Consider the following 21,471-nt stretch of genomic DNA (forward strand, 5'->3'; position numbering starts at 1 on the left):
GCTGTTTCCAGGGGTCTTCTCAAGTTGTCTTACCCTGACTTTTGTTTATTGTTACTGCTCTACTTTCCCTTTGAGACAATATTCTGTCTTTTTTCTGTGGAGGACACTTGGAGAGCCAAAAAGTTTTTTGACCTACTCCACCATCTTCCCAGAATCCTCTCCAAGTTTTCTTTCTTAATCCAGTCACAATGATAAACCTTTCTGGCTCTAAAGGTCCTCATTTCCAAAATGCAATAACTACACTGCTATCCTCCTCCTCTAAACAGGCTTTGGAAGCACTTTAGAGATTAAGGTGAAAAAGATGGTGTCATCACAATGGAGCTATTGTGATATATGTGGATCAAATATCAGTCACCTCTTAGCTCAACCTTCCTTCCCCTAGTAGCCTTCCTTATATCATTCATTCATTAACACATAGTTATTAAAAGCCTATTATATAACCAGGACTATCCTAAGCATTGGAGCTAGAAAGATACACACACACACACACACACACACACACACACACACACACACACAGCTCTTTCTGTTTTCAAGGAGTTTAAGTTCTACTGAGAGGGAACATGAGTCATGCAGATAAGTCTACTCAGTATGAAGTAAACCTATCCTCCGCCACCGGAAGGTTGGATGTTAATAACTGGGAGAATAAGGTAAGGCTCCAAGCAGAGGTGGTGTGTGAATTGATCCTCAAAATAAGTTCACCACTGGGAAATATTGAGATGGAAGAGGGGTGTGAATGTAAAGCATGCAGGGCGATGGCCTGTGCAAAATCATGAGATAGGAAGTTTTTCATGAGGAATGGCAAGAAAGATAATTTAACTGGATTGTAGAGAACACAACAAGAAATAATGGAAATTCAGTTTAGAGACAGAGTATGAAAAGGTTTTAAATGCCCTGACAAATAGATTTTTTTTTGTATTTTATACAAAATATCAAAAGGAACCACTGAATTTTCTTTATAAAGGTTGTGTTGAACTGTGTTTTAGCAACATCAGTTTTGCATCTCTGTGGAACAGAGATTAAGGGAACGGAGACCAGAGACAAGGAGGCCAGTTAGGAGATAATTGTGATTGTTCTGGTGAGTATGATGAGGGCCTGAACTTGGCTGCTTTCCCATTTGAATAATGAGAAAGGGACTTACATGAGTTGCTGGGGAGAAACACTTCAAAAGCTCTGGAAACTAACTGAATATATAAGATATTATCTTATATATTATCTTATCTTATATAAGATAAGAACACTGAGAAGTAAAAGATAAATCTGAAATCATGAATCTTGGTGACTTATGGGACAGAAATGGCCTATTCTACAAGGAAGGTGGCTTTGGGTGGAGATGGGAAAGATAATGAGTTCTATTCTGGTTGTCTTGAACTTCTAAAGCCTATTGAATATCCAAATGGAAATGTCCACTGTGTAATTGGGTATGTTTCGATCTAGTTCAAGAAAGGCACTAAAACTAGATGTCAACATCTGGGAGTCAAATGAGTTAAAGGAAATAACTCATGGAAGATGACAAAACCACCAAGAGAAGGTAGAGGGAGAAAAATAAAGTATGATAAAATCAAATCAAATAGCATGTCCATTGTTACAGTGTGAGACATAGATGATGAGCTATCAGGGGAGAATGAGAAGTGCATAGTCAGGTAGGAATAGAACCATGAAAGATTAATGTCACAAAAAAAAAAACAACTGAGGGAGTAGAGAGTGATTAACAGTGCCTAATATTATGGACAGTTCATAAGAAACAATAACAGAACTGGGATGGGAACTGTTTTATTTATAGGAATATCCCAAATGAGAAAAACCTATATTTCAATATATGTTAGCATGTTCTTTTCAATGAAAGTTGTTTAGGTTCTAAGTGACTTTCCTTTATTTACAGATGCAGTGTGCATCTGAGGTGAAACTTGAATACAAACCTTCATGATTATGAGGTCAAGTATCTATTTATTACAAATACATCATGCTGCCCCTCTACAAAATAAATTGAATAAAATAAATATGCACTATTTCTTGCCCTCCTCAAATATATATTGTTATATCCAGGTTGATTAAAGTCTAGAGTGATGGAATCAAAAGCCAAATAGCTGAAGAGTTTCATGGATGGATTTCTCTGGACTTTATCCTGCAAGTTGACATTCTGGAATCCTTTGAGATGGCCAAAATTTCAAGGTGACAAAAGCTCTATCCTGTTGGAGAGGACAGGTAGATTTCCTCACATCAGCTTACTTACTTAGCAAAGTTAGTTAGATCAATTAATATGACTAGGTCAAGGTAGTGAGGTCATTCACAGTATATCAAGAATAGTATCTACGGAACACCAGAATTGGAACGTAGATGATCTAAGTACATGTACAAACTCTAAAACTAGCTCTTGAAACATGGGTGAGTCACTTATTTAAACTCCCTAAGCCCCAGGTTATTCCTCTGTAAGATAGGGATAATAATACCTATATTATGGGATTATCATGAGAGCCAACTGAAATAGTATATGTATAGCATTTTGTAAACACAAATGTCCTTAAATGTCAACTATTATTGATGAGGATGAAGAAGAAGATTATGCTTTATTTCATTTCCTAATGCCCCAGGGATGGGTCATATAGTTCTCTTTAATGAGGAGTGCTGATCTCTGGAATTTCCATGAACATTCTTTTGTCACAGAATGACTTGAGTAGAGTCAAGATGAATGACCAGACTGGAAGGATCAGTAAGTGGATGTGCAGTGATTATATCCTCCAGCAAGATATTCTGGCACTGTGCACAACCCTGCCTTCTCCAACAAGCTTCCTGAATGGTGTGCACTATTGAGCTGTGCTATGTCAATCAGGAATTGTTTCAATCTAGCATAGAAAAGGTTCGTGTTTATAAGTGAAGGACACTCAAATCTAAGCCCAGGCTACAACAGATGGACTTAAGCATCCACCAGGGTAAATAGCATTTTGCAATGCTACAAGTATCTTTCTTTTGTTTTTTGTTTTTTTTTAGGCACCATGTAATGTAATTGTATGGTATAATTTCCAACCTCTGGAAATATTTGATTTGAATGCTTAAACTGGCGGGAACCATTGACCAGAGATGGATAGTCAGTCATGGGTTTATCACTTCTAAGTAACACTTGGCCATTTATTGGCTAATCCTGGGAAGAGATTTGAAGAAATAAAAAAGTACATGTTTGATCTTCAGAGATTGAGTTTTCAATTCAGAATTTGTCTTTCCTACCTGGATGCCTGAGAAAGCAAAAATAGATGTGAAAGCCAACTTAAAGTCTGAGGTAAGATGGCAGCAACAGCCTTAGGTCTCAAAAACCTTTGATCTGATATAATGAAGCTCTTCTAGTGAATTTCTAGTCATTAACAGTAAATATAAATAATATTTATTATTTATAGGAGCACAGGGTTGTAAGTTAAAGGAAGGGGACAAAGAGATCAGTCTAGGAGAAGCAGTATAAGATGGTGGGAAAAAGGAGATTTAGAGAAAGGACTTGGGTTCAAATATTTTCTCTTTTACGGTGTGACCTTGATTAATTTTATACATGCATATGTACATATGTGTATGTATATGTATATGTATACACACAATATATATTTCCTCCTTGAAAAACATAGATTTCTAAGCAACAGAAATGTTTCTCTTTTTGGCTTTCTATCCCAAAACCTAATGTAATTCTTGACACATAGTAAGAGATAAATAATTGATTGGTCAATTATATTTGACCTAAATTATACATCTGTAAAATAAGTGGACTGGAATAGATGATTGCTAAAGTCCTTTCAATCAAGTAATCAAAAAACAAACAATTTTTTTTAAGATACTCACTTCATTCTAGGCATACTTTGAGTCTCTGGAGATACAAAGAGAAATAGAAATCAGTTCTTGCCTTTAAGGAGCTTACACTTTTTCATTCCAGAGTTTGACCCATGATCTTATAAAGTGAATTTTATTATCAGGCTTGTGCTCCTTTTTCAAAAAATGATTGGTTTTGCTAAATGAGTTTACAGCCTCTTTCAACTTGAATTTTTATACAATTCTTTGAACCCTCTCATTTGATTAACGAGAAATCTGAAGCCCAGTTTTGGGAAAAGACTTAGAAATACTTACCATATATATAAACCTGGAAAAGCCTCAGAAACCAACTAGTCCAAATTTCTCATTTCACAGATGAAGAAACTAAGGCACAGGAAACCAATGGAATTTCAAACAGGTAGTAAGTGACAGACCCATATCCTCTGACTCCCAATTCACAGTGTACCTAACCAATAAAAACTATCTGTACCTTTCTCAGAAGCCAGCATTGTGTCTTTGGGGCATAGCATAATTCCCTGTTCATAGTAGAAATTAAAGGATTTTCAATTGAATTGAATCGAACTGAATTTCCTTAGGAGGTTTCCTTTGATGTTATAGGCTTCATGAGGTGTTTCAGAAGGCACTATTTTGCTGAAATTTGGAGTTAAGTGGAATTCAGAAGCAACCTTGATCTTAAAACATTTTACTGTGCCTAGAATACACAGTAGGAACTCTATAAAACATTTCACATAGAGACTTCATTTGGAATTCAAGGTCCTTAATAATTTATGATATCTGGGTCATCCACTAATAATTCAGATGGGAGCCAGGGGAGTACATGGTGGGCTTCCCTCTTTTGACTTCCTACAGCCCTCAATGTACTGACCCAACCAGCTGCCATAGCAGTGCCCACAGCAGGTGATCTAGCACAATTCAGCAGTGTTTAAAAACGGGTGCCAAGTAGCAGAACACCAGGCAAGCACATTTTTGGCTCCACATTACAAGCTTCCCTACCACCAGCCTTAATTCACACTGTTTCCCAGTATGTCACGTCCAAGCTTTTTTGCTGGACTGAGACCTGAGGATTAGACTGGATTCTTTTGTTGTTTCAACAACCAGACCACTCTGTTAGGTGAAAGTTTACATGGCCTCACTTTCTACTCCTATTTGTATTGAGACATGGACTTTTTTAAGGCTTGAAGTTACAGTAGTCATGCATCAGCATCCTCACTTCTGCAGGGTGGGGCACTGGCAAAGAGTCATAGAGACATCGCTTTAAATGTTAGTACTGACATTTTGATTTCACAACTACTTATTGCAACAAGTAGCCTTCATAGAGTGGAAAAGATGGTGGATTTAGTGATCTAGAGACTTGAATTCAATTCACACTTGTGCCATTTACCATCCATTTGATCTTGGACCAGTCCTTTCATGTCTTCAGGCCTCAGAACCACAGAATCACAGAATTGCAAAGAATCTCAAAGGATAAATTCTCATCAAATTGGAAGGAGATTCTCATCTATAACATATCCTAAAAGTAAAGGATCCTCCAGTCTTTGCTTCAATCCTTCTAATGAAGGGAAAACCACCACTAACTAGGGCACTCATCTTTATGACTCTACACCTCTAATTGTTAGGTGGGTTGTCCAGAGTTCCTGAGGGCCAAGTGAAATAACTTATGCAAAGTGTTTGATAAACTTTGAAGAGGTATAGAAATGGTAGTTATTATTATTATTATTGTTTTCTTTTTTACTATTTTTAGTTATTTTTCCCTTTATATTAAGCTTAAATTCAGCTCCTTACAACAGCTAGCCATTTGTTGCTTATACTGTCTACTAGGAACAAAGAGGGGAAAAAAAGCCTATTCCCCTTCGCACATGACAATCTTTCCAATATTTGAATAGCTCTAATGTTTTTTCCTAAGTGTTCTCTTCTCCAGGTTAAAATACTGACTTTAAATTTGTCACTATTAAATTTCATCTTGTTAGTTTCATTTCCATTTTTACCTTGTCAAAACATCTTCTACTATTTAGAGGTACTACCATTGAGAACTTGGACAAATTATTGAATATTTGAGGCAAGTAAATGGTGCAGTGGAAATAATGCTGGGCCTGGAGTCAGGAAGACCTGAGTTTGAATGCAGCCTAAGACATTTCCTAGGGGTATAATTTTGGTTGAGTCTCTTTTTGCTTCACTTCTTTAATTGTAAAGTGTGGATAATAATAGCTCCTCTATCCCAGGGTTGTGAGGAAGAAATGAGATATTTATGAAGTACTTAGCATAGTGGCTAATGTTAATAAGGTTAATAATAAATGCTAATGTTAATGCTACTCCTACTAATCAATTAATCAATATTTATTAACTGCTTAATATGTGCCAGGTACTATACTGGCACATATTACTACTACTACTACTACTACTTCTACTACTACTACTACTACTACTACTACTACTACTACTACTACTACTACTACTACTACTACTACTACTACAACCTGGTCTTCAGTTTCCTGATGTGTACAATGAGAGGGTTGAAGCAAAATAAAGTGGTTGGATTACATAATCTTTTAGGGCCCATCTTATATTTATTCCTATAGCCATATGCATCATAGTATCCTTTTGTACTCCCGCTGGATTGAAACTACATGAAGAGGCAGCATAGTGTAGTTGAATGAGTTATGTCTCCAGAAACATAAATTTTTCTAAGACAGAGGAAAACATTATGGGTCAGAAGTCAGAGGTTCTGAGCTCAAATCCTTTCTTTAATTCAAAATAACCAGATAAGAAAATCATGAATTCGCCCAGGGTCTCAGTTTCCTGCTATGTAAAATGAGGGCAGTTCAATTAAATAACCTTTGAAATCCATTCAAATCAATTCAAGGTGTTCAACCTTGTGTTTTCTACTAAATAACTTAATGATTAGAGTACTGAAATTAAAATAAAGGATCTAAATGGAAATGTAGACTCTGACACTTAAAATCTAGGTATTATTGAACAAGTGACAATCTCTCTAGGACTCAATTTCCTCACTTGAAAGTAAGAATGAGGTCACAGAGAGTCCAACAAGATTGAACAATGATGCTAAAATAGAACATCCTTGTTCTCAGTTTCTCATATATAAATTAAGGCATTTTGCTACTGATGATCACTAAAGTAATTTTTATATGTAAAGCTATGATCCTATGGTCCTATATTATACTTAGGTGTTATCTCCTCTAGCAGAAACAGGTGTCACTCAAAATTATATAATGCATTGAATTAAATCACTTGACTGAGAAGACCAGAGACACAAAAGTCTACAATATTGTGAGAAAACACTCAAACCTTAGGTTGGCTGTGGTGTCCCAACCACAAAATAATATGTTTATTTTTCCACCACTTTTTTTTCCTTTTATTGATAAAAACTACACAAAAGCTAACTGATAATCAATTAAAAATAAACAAAACAGAATTCATGTTACACATTCTCCTTTGTTTAGGAGTGGGTCAGCCTTTGAGATCCCTATCAGTGCACACATGACAAATTTCCCATCAATCCACTCAATCCAGGAAGGAACAGATTTGCCAGTTTTTGTCTGTATCAAGACGCCTGGTATTCTTTCTCATGATAGAACTGGAAAATGGGAGCCATGTTGACAGTAAAGCATAGCAAAGAGAAAAGGAAAAAAAATGCTCCAAAAATTGTCCCAGCTTACAGCAGATTTCTTGAGTGGACATGCACCTAGGGTTTCTGTTTTCATTTGTGTTTTTATCCCCCTTTTCAGCTCAGTCATCATCTATATTCCTTTGAGTCCTATGCCAATGCAAGAATCCTTTAGAACCAGCACAAGCCTTAATACCCATTATCTGAGTTGGAAATAGAAACATTTGCCAAAAAAAGAAAGAAAAGAAAAACAAAACAAAACAAATATTTTAAGAAAAAATCAATTGAAACAAGGTTTTTAGAGTAATCAACACTTAACAAAGAAACCGTGTACTGAGTTTCCCCTCATCCCACCCTCCCACCTTTAATTTTGCCTGTGGTTCACTAGCCAAGGAACCGTGCAGTGTAGAAAATCAGATATACAAACAGATCTCTTAATCCATTCTTTTATGTAGCTAGAGTGAAATCTATTTTAATAAGAACTTGACGATCTTTATTTATTATTTACATCTGAGAGCTTTGTCTTTTGAAGTTTTAAAGCAAAAGAAAAAAATTCCGGGAGTTTTCCCTGCTGAACCATAAAGATAATTCCTGCCATATTATAGTAATTCTTTGTCTTGAAGGTGGAATGGTCTCCATCTCTCTTCCTGGAATAATGTTTGTGGCAGGAACGGTATGGGTGGCTGTGATCTCACACCCAGTTCTCCTTTAAGGTGAAAGCCCTCCCTCTCCCTCCCCCCAACAAAGTCCCCTCTCCCATGAGAAATGGTCTTCAGCATTAATTGGGTATTCTTTCAATATAAATGGCTGGTGCCGCTGAGCGGGCAATGGTGGCGATGAAGCTGTGGTCTCGACTAAGCTCCAGGTTGGTTGTCTCAACTTGCTCCCGGGACATGGTGTCATATCCCTTGTTGACATGGAGAGGCTTATGAGCCTGGCAGTACCCGATGACTGGCTGATCATAGCTGTAGTAGGGCAGTGTCTTCATATGGTGTGGGACCTGAAAGGCAAAAGAAAAAGAGACAGAGAAAGTGAGAATCTACAATATGTGCACCTGGAAAAGTGTGTTTGGAAGAGATAACATAGTTTAGATTGGCTTAGCTGCTTTCATGCTGAGTTTCCAATAATCAGTTCAGAACACAACTGCCCAAATATGAAATGGAGATTTGTGCTGTTGTTTTAACTTGGAGAACCATCTCTGGCCAGAGCATGTCATCAGTGGTTTGTTTATTTCTCATAGAAGGTCTCCACTGAAGCATCGCTTGTTAATTCTAGATGGGGGCAGCAAAAGACAGATAGAAACCTACACTGCATCTGGCATTTCTCCTATTGCTCCCTGAAGTCAAATGCATTTGTTAATATCCTTACAGTGGACTTGAAGGATGGTCCACACCAATCACTAGAAAGACCACTTGCAAATGTGTCTCTTAAAAGTAAATGTGATTCACCATACAGCCTTATGCGATCAACAAATCTCTTCCCATCCATCTTGGCTGATTAACTTGAAAACTCTGCATTCACTGACTCATGCAGCACAATATAGGTTAAAGTGCTTGGGCTACAATTTATTTCAATATTGGGATAAAACCTGGTCTCCTTACCCTTGTAGATTTACTATCTGTTTTTGACTGTGCTTTATAATACACAGCTCTGACAAGAGAATGAAAAGCATAAAGCTAATTTATATTTTCTTATTCACTGCAGTGTGTTTGATGGCTATAAGCAGGTAGTGGGAGACAACAGGAGGTTTTTGAGAAAGGGAGTCACAAAATCAGAGCTCTGTTTTTAGGATCAGATTTCTTTGTCTTAACCAAGCATAGTATGGTGGAGAGAAAGTTGAAATCAAAGTCAAGAATACCTGGGTTCAAGTCTCACTTTGGACACATACTGGCTTTGTGATCCTGGTTAAATCACTTAACCTCAAATGTTCTAGAAGCCTTTCTTATTTTGTAGTCAACCTATATTTGTGAAGGGAGTTTCCTCAACAGAACACACCTTCTACCAATAAAATCACAGATCTAGTAACTGTGTTTTCTTAATCTCACAGGCCAGAACTAAAGGCAAGAGATAGTAGGTTGACTAAGAGAGATTGCATTTTGGCTTGAGGAAAATAAAAGTCCACTGACATTTAGAGCAATGTCAAAATAGCATGGGGTTTCTTTGCAGGTCATGAGATCCCCCTTCTGGGGGAATTCTTTAAAGAAACACTTGATAAATAATTACTGGAAATATTATAGAGGGGTTTCTATTTTCATATATGAGTTGGAATAATTGCCTTGTACAATTTTGCAATTCTATGATTCTATGAAGATTGATCTACCATAACATATAGGATGGTTTGTAAAGGGGGCTGATTTGAAAGTACGGGGATGTGTTATGTGGCTAGTCTATATTCAAGTGAAGTGGTCAGGAGAGTATGAACTAGGATGATGGCAGAAGAAAAGGAAATGAAAGACATTTTAAATAAGTTATTAAAGAAGGAAAATAATAACTGGTTGATTAAGGACCTTAAAAACCACTGCTAAACTGAGCTTCACAGCAATTCTATAGGGTGTGTACTGTAAGTATTACCATTAGGAGTTTCCCATGGGCAAACCAAGCTAAGGCTTAGAGAAGTTAAGAGATCTGTCTCTATCAGGAAACCTCTGAGTTTAAGAGGTAAGATTTGAACCCAGCTCTAAGTTACTCCCAAACCAGCATTCTGTCCATTTTATCAGGCTGCCTCTTCACTGGAATGGGGTGGGGAGAAGGCAGCAGTCAACTCCAGAACAACACTGAAAGGTATAATTATTGGAAGAAATAGGAAAATAAGGAACAGGAGGAGAATGTTCTGGGTTTGTGGGTGGGGGTGTAAGGTGATGAGTTGAAAGAACCAGTGAATGTATAAGGAAAAAAATCAGAAGATACTGATATTGAGGAAATTTTAGACGCTGATCTGTAACTTAAGGAAGTGGGTTCGGGGCTAGAGTTGTATATTTCAAAGTCACATATGTCATCTTGGTATTTAAAACCATGGAGTCATATGAGATTATAGATACATACACACACACATACACATACACACACATGCACGCGCACACACACACACACACACACATATATACAAACTATAATATGGCAAGAAAAGAGTGAAAATGAGAGTGAAATAGATGATAGATATAGAGACACACAGAAAGACAGAGACAAAAAGAGAGAAAGGGGGAGACAAAAGAAAGACAGAGAGGTATGCAGAGGCAACTGGGTAGCATTGTGGCTAGATTGCTTGCTTAGACCCAGAAAAGCTGAAGTTTGAAGACTGCCTCAGACTCTATATGACCTAGTCTGGATATGTTGAAGATATCTTCAGTTCAAGGTATATAAAGCTGAACTCATTATCATTTCTCCTCACCCTTCCTCTCTCCCTAAACTGCTTGTTATTATCATGGACAAAACACTCCTCACATTCACCCAGGCTCATAACCTAGGCGTCATCCTCAATTCCTCACTCTCACACCCCTCCTCATATCAAATATGATGCTGAATCATACTGATTTGCTCCTCGTAAGAACTCTTTTATTTGGCTCCGTTTTTTCCCCTGACACTGTCAGCACCATCATGACGCCCATCGTCACCTGCCATCTGGACAATTACAATTACCTTGTGGTTGCTCTCCCTACTTTAAATCTCTCACCACTCCTCAGTCAAATTCATCTTTCTTAAGCTCTGGTCTGATCAGATCAGACCTCCTCTGCCTCCCTGTTAATTCCATTATCAAATACAAAATCCACCATTATGTTTTTGAAGCTCTTCATAACCTGCCCCCTTCTTACCAGTCCGTTCTTCTTAATCAACAGAAGGAAGTCACTAGCATCAAAAAAAGCCTATTATGAAAGAATTATTGTAGAAAGTGAAATTTTACCTGAGACTTGAAGGAAATCAATGAAGCTATGAGATAAAGAGGAAGAGGAAGAGAATTTCAGACATGGTTGACAGAGAAAGTACCTGGAGCTGAGAGATGGAGTGTTTTTTTCCAGGAGTAGCAAGGAGACCAGTGTTGTTGAATTGAGGAATATGTTGGGGGGAGTAAGGTTTATCTCCAATTTGTCATGTCTATATCTTATTCATATGTAATTGTTTGCATACTATCTTCACCATTAAACTTTGAGCTCCTTTAGAACAAAACTATTTTTGAATTGTTGTTAACTGACTCTGGGGAATACATTCTGCCTCTTGATACCCCACCTCATTTTCCTCATCTGTAAAAGGGGAATAGTAGTAGTAGCTGCTTCAGAGGCTGATTAAGAGCAAATGAAAAGAGATAACATGTAAAGAACTTTGTAAATCTTAAAACACTGAATAAATGCTAGTTATTAGAGAGATGTAAAGAGAGAAATAAATAAAGAAAATGAAAGAGAGACAGAAAGAGTGCCAAGAGTTTAGAAATTCAGGTTGTTCTAATTTCAAGAGAGGAACAGGATCCTAGGATCATAGATCATAACCAGAAGGGATCTTCAAATCCATCTAGTTTTATTTCCTTGTTTTAAAGCTGAGGAAACAGACTTGGAAATATGAACTTTTTTCTCCCAGGATTACACACAAAGTGCAGTTTTCAAAAGCTTAATGATGGGGTGGGGAAATAGGCAGTGACAGAGTCAGATGAGTGCTTATGAAGAACATACAAGAATGAGGAGAGTGAAGTTGTACAAAAAGAAGGGACAGGAGAAAATGTAAGGCAGGTGAAGGTTGCTGACAGTGTGGAATGTCTCAGGAGATGTCATCACAGCTGCTCAGGGAGCAAGGTCCACTGGATTAAGTAATCAAGATTTTATTAGAAAAATTGGATAAAACAGTTGCAATGCATGGGTGAAAACAGGTGACAAATTGCAAAAAGCTGAGCAGTGAATAGACACAGCTAGTTAACTAACTGTCTGACAAATGAAAATAATAAGCATTTATTAATCACTTAGGTTGTATAAGCCACAAATACAAAAAAAAAAAAAAAGAAAAACCTCCAGTTCTCAAGAAGCAAAGCATTTGACTAAGAGAATACAAGAGATGCACAGAATTTTAAGGGAAGAGGGGAGGCTTCAGTACTCATTCAATACAAATTATATTGAAAGAATAATTTCAACTGGAACATCCCATTATTTGTTTGAATGCCTCAAGGACTGGGCGGTGTGGGGGAGGAAATCATGTCACCTTCCAAGGCAAACCATCCCACTTATAGCTAACTCTCACTTTATGAAATTTTTCTTGACATTCAGCCTCAATTTCCATTTTTGTACCTTCCACCCTCTGCTCCTGGGTTCCATCAGAACTACTTTAATTCTTCTTTCACATGGCATATTCTCCCTGAGGCTTCTCTTCTATGGTAAAGACAGATTCTTTCAACTATTAATCATACAGTGTGGAATAAAGAATCTTGACCATTGAGACTACCTTCCATTTGACACCCTGTAGGTTATCAATTCCTTCTAAAGCTGTCATTGCTTTGTCAACTGCTTACTCATGTCTGCCTCTTTGTTATCCCATTCTTGTCAAAGATACTGGAGTAGTTTGCCATTTCCTTCTCTAGCTCATTTTACAAATGAGTGCACTGAGGCAAACATGTTTAAGTGACTTGCCAAGGGGTGCACAGCTAGCAAGTGTCTGAGGCCAGATTTGAACTCAGAAAGATGAGTCTTTCTGATTCCAGGTCCAGCACTCTATCCACTGTGCCACCTGGCTGTAGTAACCATAATTAAACACAGATATTTTATAATCAATGTCAAATCATTTTAAGGATGACTCCTTTTTAGTATTATTTGAAACTTGGTATCGACAGCCCCCACCCCTCCACTCTTTCCATCACTTATAATAAGAAAAATGAAAATTAAAGCAGCTCTGAGATTATACCTCAGACCCATGAAATTGTTGAGATTGACCACAAAGAAGCAAAATTCCAAATTCAACATAATATGCCAGATGAGGTCTAACAAGGGTAGAATGACAAGGAGGATTTAGATAGCATAGAGCAGTAGGAATGATTAAAGCCCCCCAATAGGAATATGTATTTAGAGATAAGAAGGACATTAGAGACCATCTAGTCTGCCACCTTCACCACCCACCTCCTGCCTTTCCTCAGATGAAGAATCTGAGGCCGTAAGGAAAAAGGTTACTTCTCCATGGTCACATAGCTGATAAGGCTCAAAGGAAATTTTCAAAGGCATGACTCTCTAATTCCATATCCTTGAATCTATCTGTGCCACTACATTATCATCTTTGTAGAATTCTCAGTTATTGTCACAGATTAGAATTTGGGGCAAAACCTCATCTTACTCAGAAACTAGATGGCAATAAATTAAATGTGAATATTCACAAGCATTGAGGAGCTATCTGAGACTAGTGGCTCAGGTAAGTCTTTAAAAGAAACAATTTTGTAGGACATGAAACAATTAAAATGCTTGGTTCTGGAGGACTCAAAGAATAGGATCTTGCTTTTCATAGGGATAATAAACTGAGCATTAGCTGCCTGGTTCCAGTGAGTGTTGTTGGCAAAAGGAATACAATTCGCAACAGCACAATGTCCCCTACTACCCCTTAACAGTGTTTTCTTGTCATTCTTTCCCAGTGCTTTGCCAAATTGGCTCTAAGTTCTGTCAATCCTTTGATCAATTTCACTGTTTAGTTGATAATGATGGTTGGTTAAATATGGTCTTTTCTAAAAGCCTGGGAACTCATTGGATTCGCTGGGGGCTACAAATTACTTACAGGTAATGAGTATGGAATATAAAAGAGGAATCATTTCATTTAGAAGAATGAATTAGACTGTTTAAAATAGAATATCCTTTATTTCTACCATGGGCTTTAGACAAGTATATGAGTGTTTGAAGTCTCAAACAAAAGAAAACAAAAACCAGCAATTTCTTCTCTACCATGAGTGTCTGTTAACTGCAAGTTAGGAAGTGAGAGTAGAGTGGGAGTGGCTACAAATAGAAGGGAGATAGAAGAACTCAGTTGGAATGTTGCCTCAGCTATTTAGTATCTCTAAGGCCTTCAGACATGCCGCCTTGCCTCAGTGAAACTTTCTTCTTATAACGGGAATAAGTGGCAAAAAGTTTAATAAGAAGCATTTAATGCTTAAGAAAACTGAGGGAGGTAGATGAGGTCTTTTTTTCTTTTTTCTTTTTTTCTTTTTTTTACATGTGTTTTTAAAACTTTGGGTTATAAATTTTCTCCCTTCCTCCCCACCCACCTTCATTGAACAGGCAAGCACTTCAATACAGGTTATAGATGTGTAGTCATGCAAAACACTTCCATAGTAGTCATGTTGTGAAAAACTAAGTATATTTCCCTTCCTCCTATCCTACCCCCCCATTTATTCTATTCTCTCTTTTGACCCTGTCCCTCCTCAGAAGTGTTTACTTCTGATTATCCCCTCTCCCAAACTACCCTTCCCTCTATCAACCCCCTGCTCTCTTGTCCCCTTTCCCCCTTATTTTCCTGTAGGGTAAGATAGATTTCCATACCCCATTGTGTATGTTATTCCCTCATCAAGCCAAATCCTGTGAGAATAAGATTCACTCATTCCCTCTCACCTTCCCCCATTTCCCCTCCACTGTAAAAGCCTTTTCTTGTGTGTTTCATGTGAGATATTTTACCTCCCTCTACTTCTCCCTTTCTCCTTCTCCTGGTATAATCCTTTTTCACCCCTTCATTTTATTTTCCAGATATCACCCCTTCATCTTCCACTCACCCTATGACCTCTATCTATCTATCTATACATACATATAAATTTTTTTTTTACCTCCCACTGCCCTAATACTGACAAAGGACTCATGAGTTACAAATATCATCTTTCACTGCAGGAATATAAACAGTTCAACCTTAATAAGTCTCATGATTTCTTTTTTCTGTTTACCTCTTCCACATTTCATTTAAGTCTTGTATTTGGAGGTCAAATTTACTATTCAGCTCTGGTCTTTTCTACAGGAATGCTTGAAAGTCCTCTATTTCATTGAGTGATCATTTTTTACACTGAAGGATTATACTCAGTTTGGCTGGGTAGATGATTCTAGGTTGTAGTCCTATCTCCTTTGCCCTTCGGAATATCATACTCCATGCCCTCCAGACCCTTAATGTAGAAGCTGCTAAATCTTGTGTTATGCTGATTGTGTTTCCACAATACTTGAATTGTTTCCTTCTGGCTGCTTGCAATATTTTCTCCTTGACTTGAGGATTCTGGAAATTGGCTACAATATTCCTAGGAGTTTTCCTTTGGGGATCTCTTTCAGGAGGTGATTGGTGGATTCTTTCCATTTCTATTTTGCCCTCTGGTTCTAAAATATCAGGGCAGATTTCCTTGAAAATTTCTTGAAAAATGATGTCTAGGCCCTTTTTTTGATCATGGCTTTCGGATAGTCCAATAATTTTTAGGTTCTCTCTCCTGCATCTATTTTTCCAGGTCAGTTGTTTTTCCAATGAGATATTTCACATTCTCTTCTATTTTTTCATTCCTTTTTTTTTTTGGTTAGGGAATGGGGTTAAGTGATGTGCCCAGGGTCACACAGCTAGTGAGTGTTATGTGTCTGAGGCCAGATTTGAACTCAGGTCCTCCTGAATCTAGGGCCAGTACTCTATCCATTGTGCCACCTACCTGCCCCTTTTCATTCCTTTTGATTTGTGTTACAGTGCCTTGATTTCTCAACTTATCCCTATCTTCCAATTTCTCCTTTCTAATATTTAAGGAAGTATTTTCTTCAGTAAGCTTTTGGACTTCCTTTTCCATTTGGCCAATTTTGCTTCTTAGAGCATTCTTCTCCCCATTGGCTTTTTGGACCTCTTTTGCCATTTGGGTTAGGCTATTTTTTAAGGTGTTATTTTTTCAGTATTTTTTGGGGGGGTCTCCTTTAGCATCACTCTCAGTTTTTCCTCTACTTCTCTTACTTGCTTCTCAAAATCCTTTCTGAACTCTTCCATGGCCTGGGACCAATTCATATTTTTCTTGGAGGCTTTGGATGTAGGAGCTTTGGCTTTGTTGTCTTCTTCTGGTTGTAGGTTTTGATCTTCTTTGTCACCAAAGTAAGATAATATAGTCTGACTCTTTGTGCTGCTTGCTCATGATCTTGGCCAATTATTTGAGTTATAAACGCTTTTGTAAGGTAGGAGTCTGTTTCCAGTGTGGAGAATGTACTGTCCCAAGTTTCAGGGGTTTTGTGCAGCTGTTTTCAGAGATACTTCTAGGGACCTGTAAATTTTCAGTTCTTCCAAGATGCTATGATCAAGGGTGAGGTGTTTACTCCTTTCCTGGACTGTGCTCTGGTCTATGAGTACTCTTTTCTGTCTTGGAACTGTGAGGAGGGTTTCCTCTCCACAGTCACTACAAGTTCCACCACTCCAGTGCTCCTCCTCCTCCCAGGACCACCACCCAGAACTGTGACCCAGCCAAGCACAGGCAAAGCAAGAGATTCCTGCCTCAGCACAGGCAAAGAGATCCCTGCAATCCCCCTCTTATCAGCCACTTGATTTCCCCTCAGTCTGTGGACTGGAAGCTCAGGAGGCAGCCTGGGACCATGCTTGGGGACTTGTGGCTGAGACCTAGCTTCTCTCTCACCAAAGTCACAGACTTTTCCCCCTGACTTTCTAAGTTGTCTCTAGAGTCTGTGGGTTGAGAAGTCTGGAAACCTCCACAGCTGTCAGCAATTCAGCCTCTGAGGCCTGCTCCACATTTGCTGCGGCCTGCACACCCATGCCAAACTTCGCTCCTCTCCCAGCCTGGTGCAATATACCTTTCTGATCAACCATCCAAGCTGTCTTTGGTGAAAATTTGTTTCACTCTGTCTTTTTGTAGCTTCTGCTGCCTTAGAATTTGTTTAGAGCCATTTTTTATAGGTATTTGGAGGAGTTTGGGGGACAACTCAAGCAAGTCACTGCTTTTACTCCACCATCTTGACTCCACCCTCCCACTTCCTAGCTTTCTAACCTTGGCCAAAACACTTACCCTTCCTGGTTCCTAATTTCTTCATCTGCAAAATGAAGTTCCTGGATTAGATTATTTTCTGTTCACTTTCACCTCTAATAAATTTAGTCAATTTTCCTTCCTCATCCCCAATCCGCAATTAATTTTTTTTAATTTTTAAAAGAAAATATCAAAGTTTTAATACTATATCCTATGCCCCCTACACTCCAATGGATCTCTGATCCCACAGTTGTATGTGAGCACTCCCTGTAAGCAATCCAGATTGCAGTGTAGGCATACCTGCTTATTATGAGCACACAAACTGATTACACATTAAAATCAAGAATATAGCATACTGTCACATCTGAACCAAGGATGTTACACAGCATTAAAGGGGTTAGGCGAATAGAAGAGGCTGTCTAGCCAAGCTATAGCTCAATTAATGGATATGTGATAATGCAAGGGGCTACAGAAGTCTCTGGAATCTAGTTTAGTAATAGAAAAAAGTTTCTAATACTCTCAATGTATTAGAATGAGAAATAAGTTGTTTGAAAGGCTGATCCCTCTCAAATTGCCTTAGACCACCATTTATCTTCTTTATTAACGTTCGATGTGCATTGTTCACATTTCAGTCTAACTACTGGAGTAATAAAAAAGTTGATATCCAATTTCCCAAATGCCATTTGGGTCTTCATTTTCCAAATCCCACTAGAATGTCTGGCAACAGAAATCATTTAAAAAGGAGCATATCACAGTATATAGATGGAGAATAAAATACTTTTGAGTGGCTTAATGAAGATGGACAGTCATTTTCATAGAAGGAAAAGAAGGATGTTGATTACTGAAATGGGAGCTATGTGATTTTCCAAACTGGTCTTCTAACAAATGTACTCATTCTACTACTACATGACAAGAATAGTCAAATGGAATATGTGGATTTGATTCCTTTGGTAGTTCATTACAAAAAATGTGGAAAGCCTGGAAGTGGAGAATTCCTCCCCTCTTCCTCTTCCTATCTGCATATACCCCAAGAGATAGAGAGAAGATTTTAAATATAGTTTTAGAACTAGGAGGGACATGAGATGGCCCTCACACCATATCCTTCTCATTTTACAGACAAACAAAATGAGGTCTTTATTGTTAAAGTGATATCTTCAAGGTGAGTCACCTAATATATGATAAGTTTTTAACTTTAAGTCTAGTACTGATAAGCAAATTTTACCTCTAAAAGGACCACAAATATGGAAGTAAAATGCACCTCAGAGATCATTTAGTTTGTCTTATCTTACAGGTAATGAAATTTCTACTCAGAGAGAATAATGAACTTCTTTCAGCTCATCTCACACAATATATTTCCTTTATCCAGGTGCTACTTCATATGATCTGACAATTCTTTTTTTTTAATATGAGAAAGAACCCAGTAATAAAGTTGTAGGATTATGAAGTTGGAAGGGAATTAATACTTTACCTTGTCAAATTTAACAGATGAAGAAAACAAGGATCAGAAAAGTTAAATGATTTGCTAAAAGTCCTAAAAGGTTCAAATGACAGACATCAGAATAGAACTCATGTTTCTGACTTCAAGTTCATGGCTCTTTCCATTCCAATCACTTAATCCATAAACAAGAATTAAGTGCCTAACTATGTGTGTAACCAACCATGTCAAGCAACTGGGATACTTGGGCAAAAAGTGAAATAGCCCCTGCACTCAAGAACCTTCCATTCTCTTTGGAGGAGATGATATGGACGTGTTTAAATATGTAGAAAGTATGTGCCAAATAAATACAGGGTAAGTACTTCACTAAAAGTCTCACTTAACTGAACTGGAAAAAAGTACTAGAATCACACACAATAACCAGGAAAAGGTATCTCAGTGCTGCCTCTACCTAGAAAAGATGACATTAGCAGGCCTAAGTTCTTTAGACCAATTCACTTATCTATATTAAACATGTATTAATTTATTTATTTTTATTTGTCAGCATTCATTTCCACAAGATTTTGAGATCCAAATTTTCTCCCCGTCTCATTCCTCCCCTTACACCAAGATGCCTTGCATTCTGAATACTCCAACCCCTAATTTGCCATCTCCTCTATCGCTCCTCTTCTCTTATCCTCTTCCTCTTCTATTTTCCTCTAGGGCAGGATAGATTTCTGTACTTCATTGCCTATATATCTCATTTCCCAGTTTCATGTGAAAACATTTTTTTTTAACATTTGTTTTTAAAACTTTGGGTTCCACCAACATGACAAAACAGAAAAATAATAAATGTTGGAGAAGATGTGGGAAAATTGGAACACTAATGAATTGTTGGTGGAGTTGTGAAATGATCCAACCATTCTGGAGAGCAATTTGGATCTATGCCCAAAGGGCTATAACAATGTGCATACTCTTTGACCCAGCAATAACACTTCTAGGGTTGTATCCTAAAGAGAGCATACAAATGGGAAAAGGACCCACATGTAAAAAAAAAAAAAGATATTTATAGCAGCCTTTTTTGTGGTAGCAAAGAATTGGAAATTGAGAGGCTGCCCATCAATTGGGGAATGGCTGAACAAGTTGTGGTATATGAATGTAAAGGAATGCTATAGTGCTACAAGAAATGATGAACAGGCAGACTTCAGAAAAACCTGGAAAGACCTGTATGGTCTGATGCTGAGTGAAATGAGCAGAACCAGGAGAATATTGTACACAGTAAAAGCCATGTTGTGTGATGACTAATATTGATAGACCTAATCCTTCTCAGCAATACAAGGATCTAAGACATCTCCAAAGGCTTCATGATGGAAAATGCTATGAACATCCAAAGAAAGAACTATGGAGTTTTTCTGCAGATTGAAGCATACTATTTGATATTTTTTTTTATTCTGTTGTGTTTTATTTCCTCTTTCTGGTGGTTCCTCCTATTGGTTCTAATTCTTACTTACAACATCACTAATGTGAAAATATGTTTAATAAGAATGTGTATGTATAGCCTATATCAGATTGCTCTCTGTCTTGGGGAGGTAGGTGGGGAGAGAGGGGGAGAAAAATTTAAAACTCAAAAGCTTATGGAAGTGATGGTTGATAAATCAAAACAAATAAATTAAAAAAAAAACTTTGGGTTCCAAATTTTGTCCCTTCCTCCCTCCCCACCCACCCTCATTGAGAAGGCAAGCAACTTGATACAGGTTATACATGTATGGTCATGTAAAACACTTCCATAGTAGTCATGTTGTAAAAAACTAACTATGTTTCCCTTCATCGTATCCTGCCCCACTCCATTTATTCTATTCTCTCTTTTAACCCTGTCCCTCCTCAGAAGTGTTTGCTTCTGATTACCCCCTCCATTCTGCCCTCCCTTCTATTATCCCCCTGCTCTTTTATCCATTTCATCCCTATTTTCCTGTAGGTTAAGATAGATTTTCATACCCAATTGAGTGTGTATGTTGTTCCCTACTTACGTCAGATCCTATGAGAATAAGTTTCATTCATTCCCTCTCATCTTGCCCTATTTCCCCACACTGTAAAAGCTTTTTCTTGTCTGTTTTATGTGAGATAATTTATACCATTCTACCACTCCCTTTCTTCTTTTCCCAGTATAATCCTCTCTCACCATGATCAAACAGACCTTTCCTATTGACCTTCTCAGTTGTCTTTGTTGTTTGAGCAGTGAGAAGTCTGGAAACCACCACAACTCCCCTTGATTCATTCCGCTTAGGACTGTTCCAGGTTTGCTGAGGCCCCATCTTTGCACGTGAAGTCCACACTAAACTGTGCTCCTCTCCCAGCCCAGCACAATAGACCTTCCCAATCAACCATCCAGGCTGTCTTGGGCTGGAAATGTGTTTCATTCTGTCTTTTTGTGAGTTCTGCTGTGCTAGAATTTGTTTAGAACCATTTTTACAGGTATTTGGAGGGATTTGGGGATAAGTTCAAGCAAGTCATTGTTTTTACTCCACATCTTGGTTCTGCCCCTAATTTGCTTTTGAAAATGTATTCTGCAAATGTATTAATGCACATTTATGTACAAATGTAATGTATTAATAATGTATTCTGTAAATTAAGGCAAGAAAGAAAGAAAGAAAGAAAGAAAGAAAGAAAGAAAGAAAGAAAGAAAGAAAGAAAGGAAAGAAGGAAGGAAGAAAG

The 21,471-nt window shown here is 37.8% G+C and overlaps 1 protein-coding gene across 1 annotated transcript in view; it reads right to left on the reverse strand.

Annotated features, from left to right (window-relative positions):
* Window positions 1-8,207: 8,207 nt before the first annotated feature.
* The window catches only part of LRRTM4 (leucine rich repeat transmembrane neuronal 4), a 798,037-nt gene continuing 784,773 nt past the window's right edge, over window positions 8,208-21,471 (reverse strand). Inside the window, exon 3 of the mRNA XM_027839968.1 lies at window positions 8,208-8,429. Within this exon, the coding sequence (XP_027695769.1) occupies window positions 8,208-8,429 (222 nt within the window). The remainder of the gene's footprint in view (window positions 8,430-21,471) is intronic.

This window comes from Vombatus ursinus, unplaced genomic scaffold (assembly GCF_900497805.2).
Source record: "Vombatus ursinus unplaced genomic scaffold, bare-nosed wombat genome assembly UNPS02014837.1, whole genome shotgun sequence".
NCBI classification, from domain to species: domain Eukaryota; kingdom Metazoa; phylum Chordata; class Mammalia; order Diprotodontia; family Vombatidae; genus Vombatus; species Vombatus ursinus.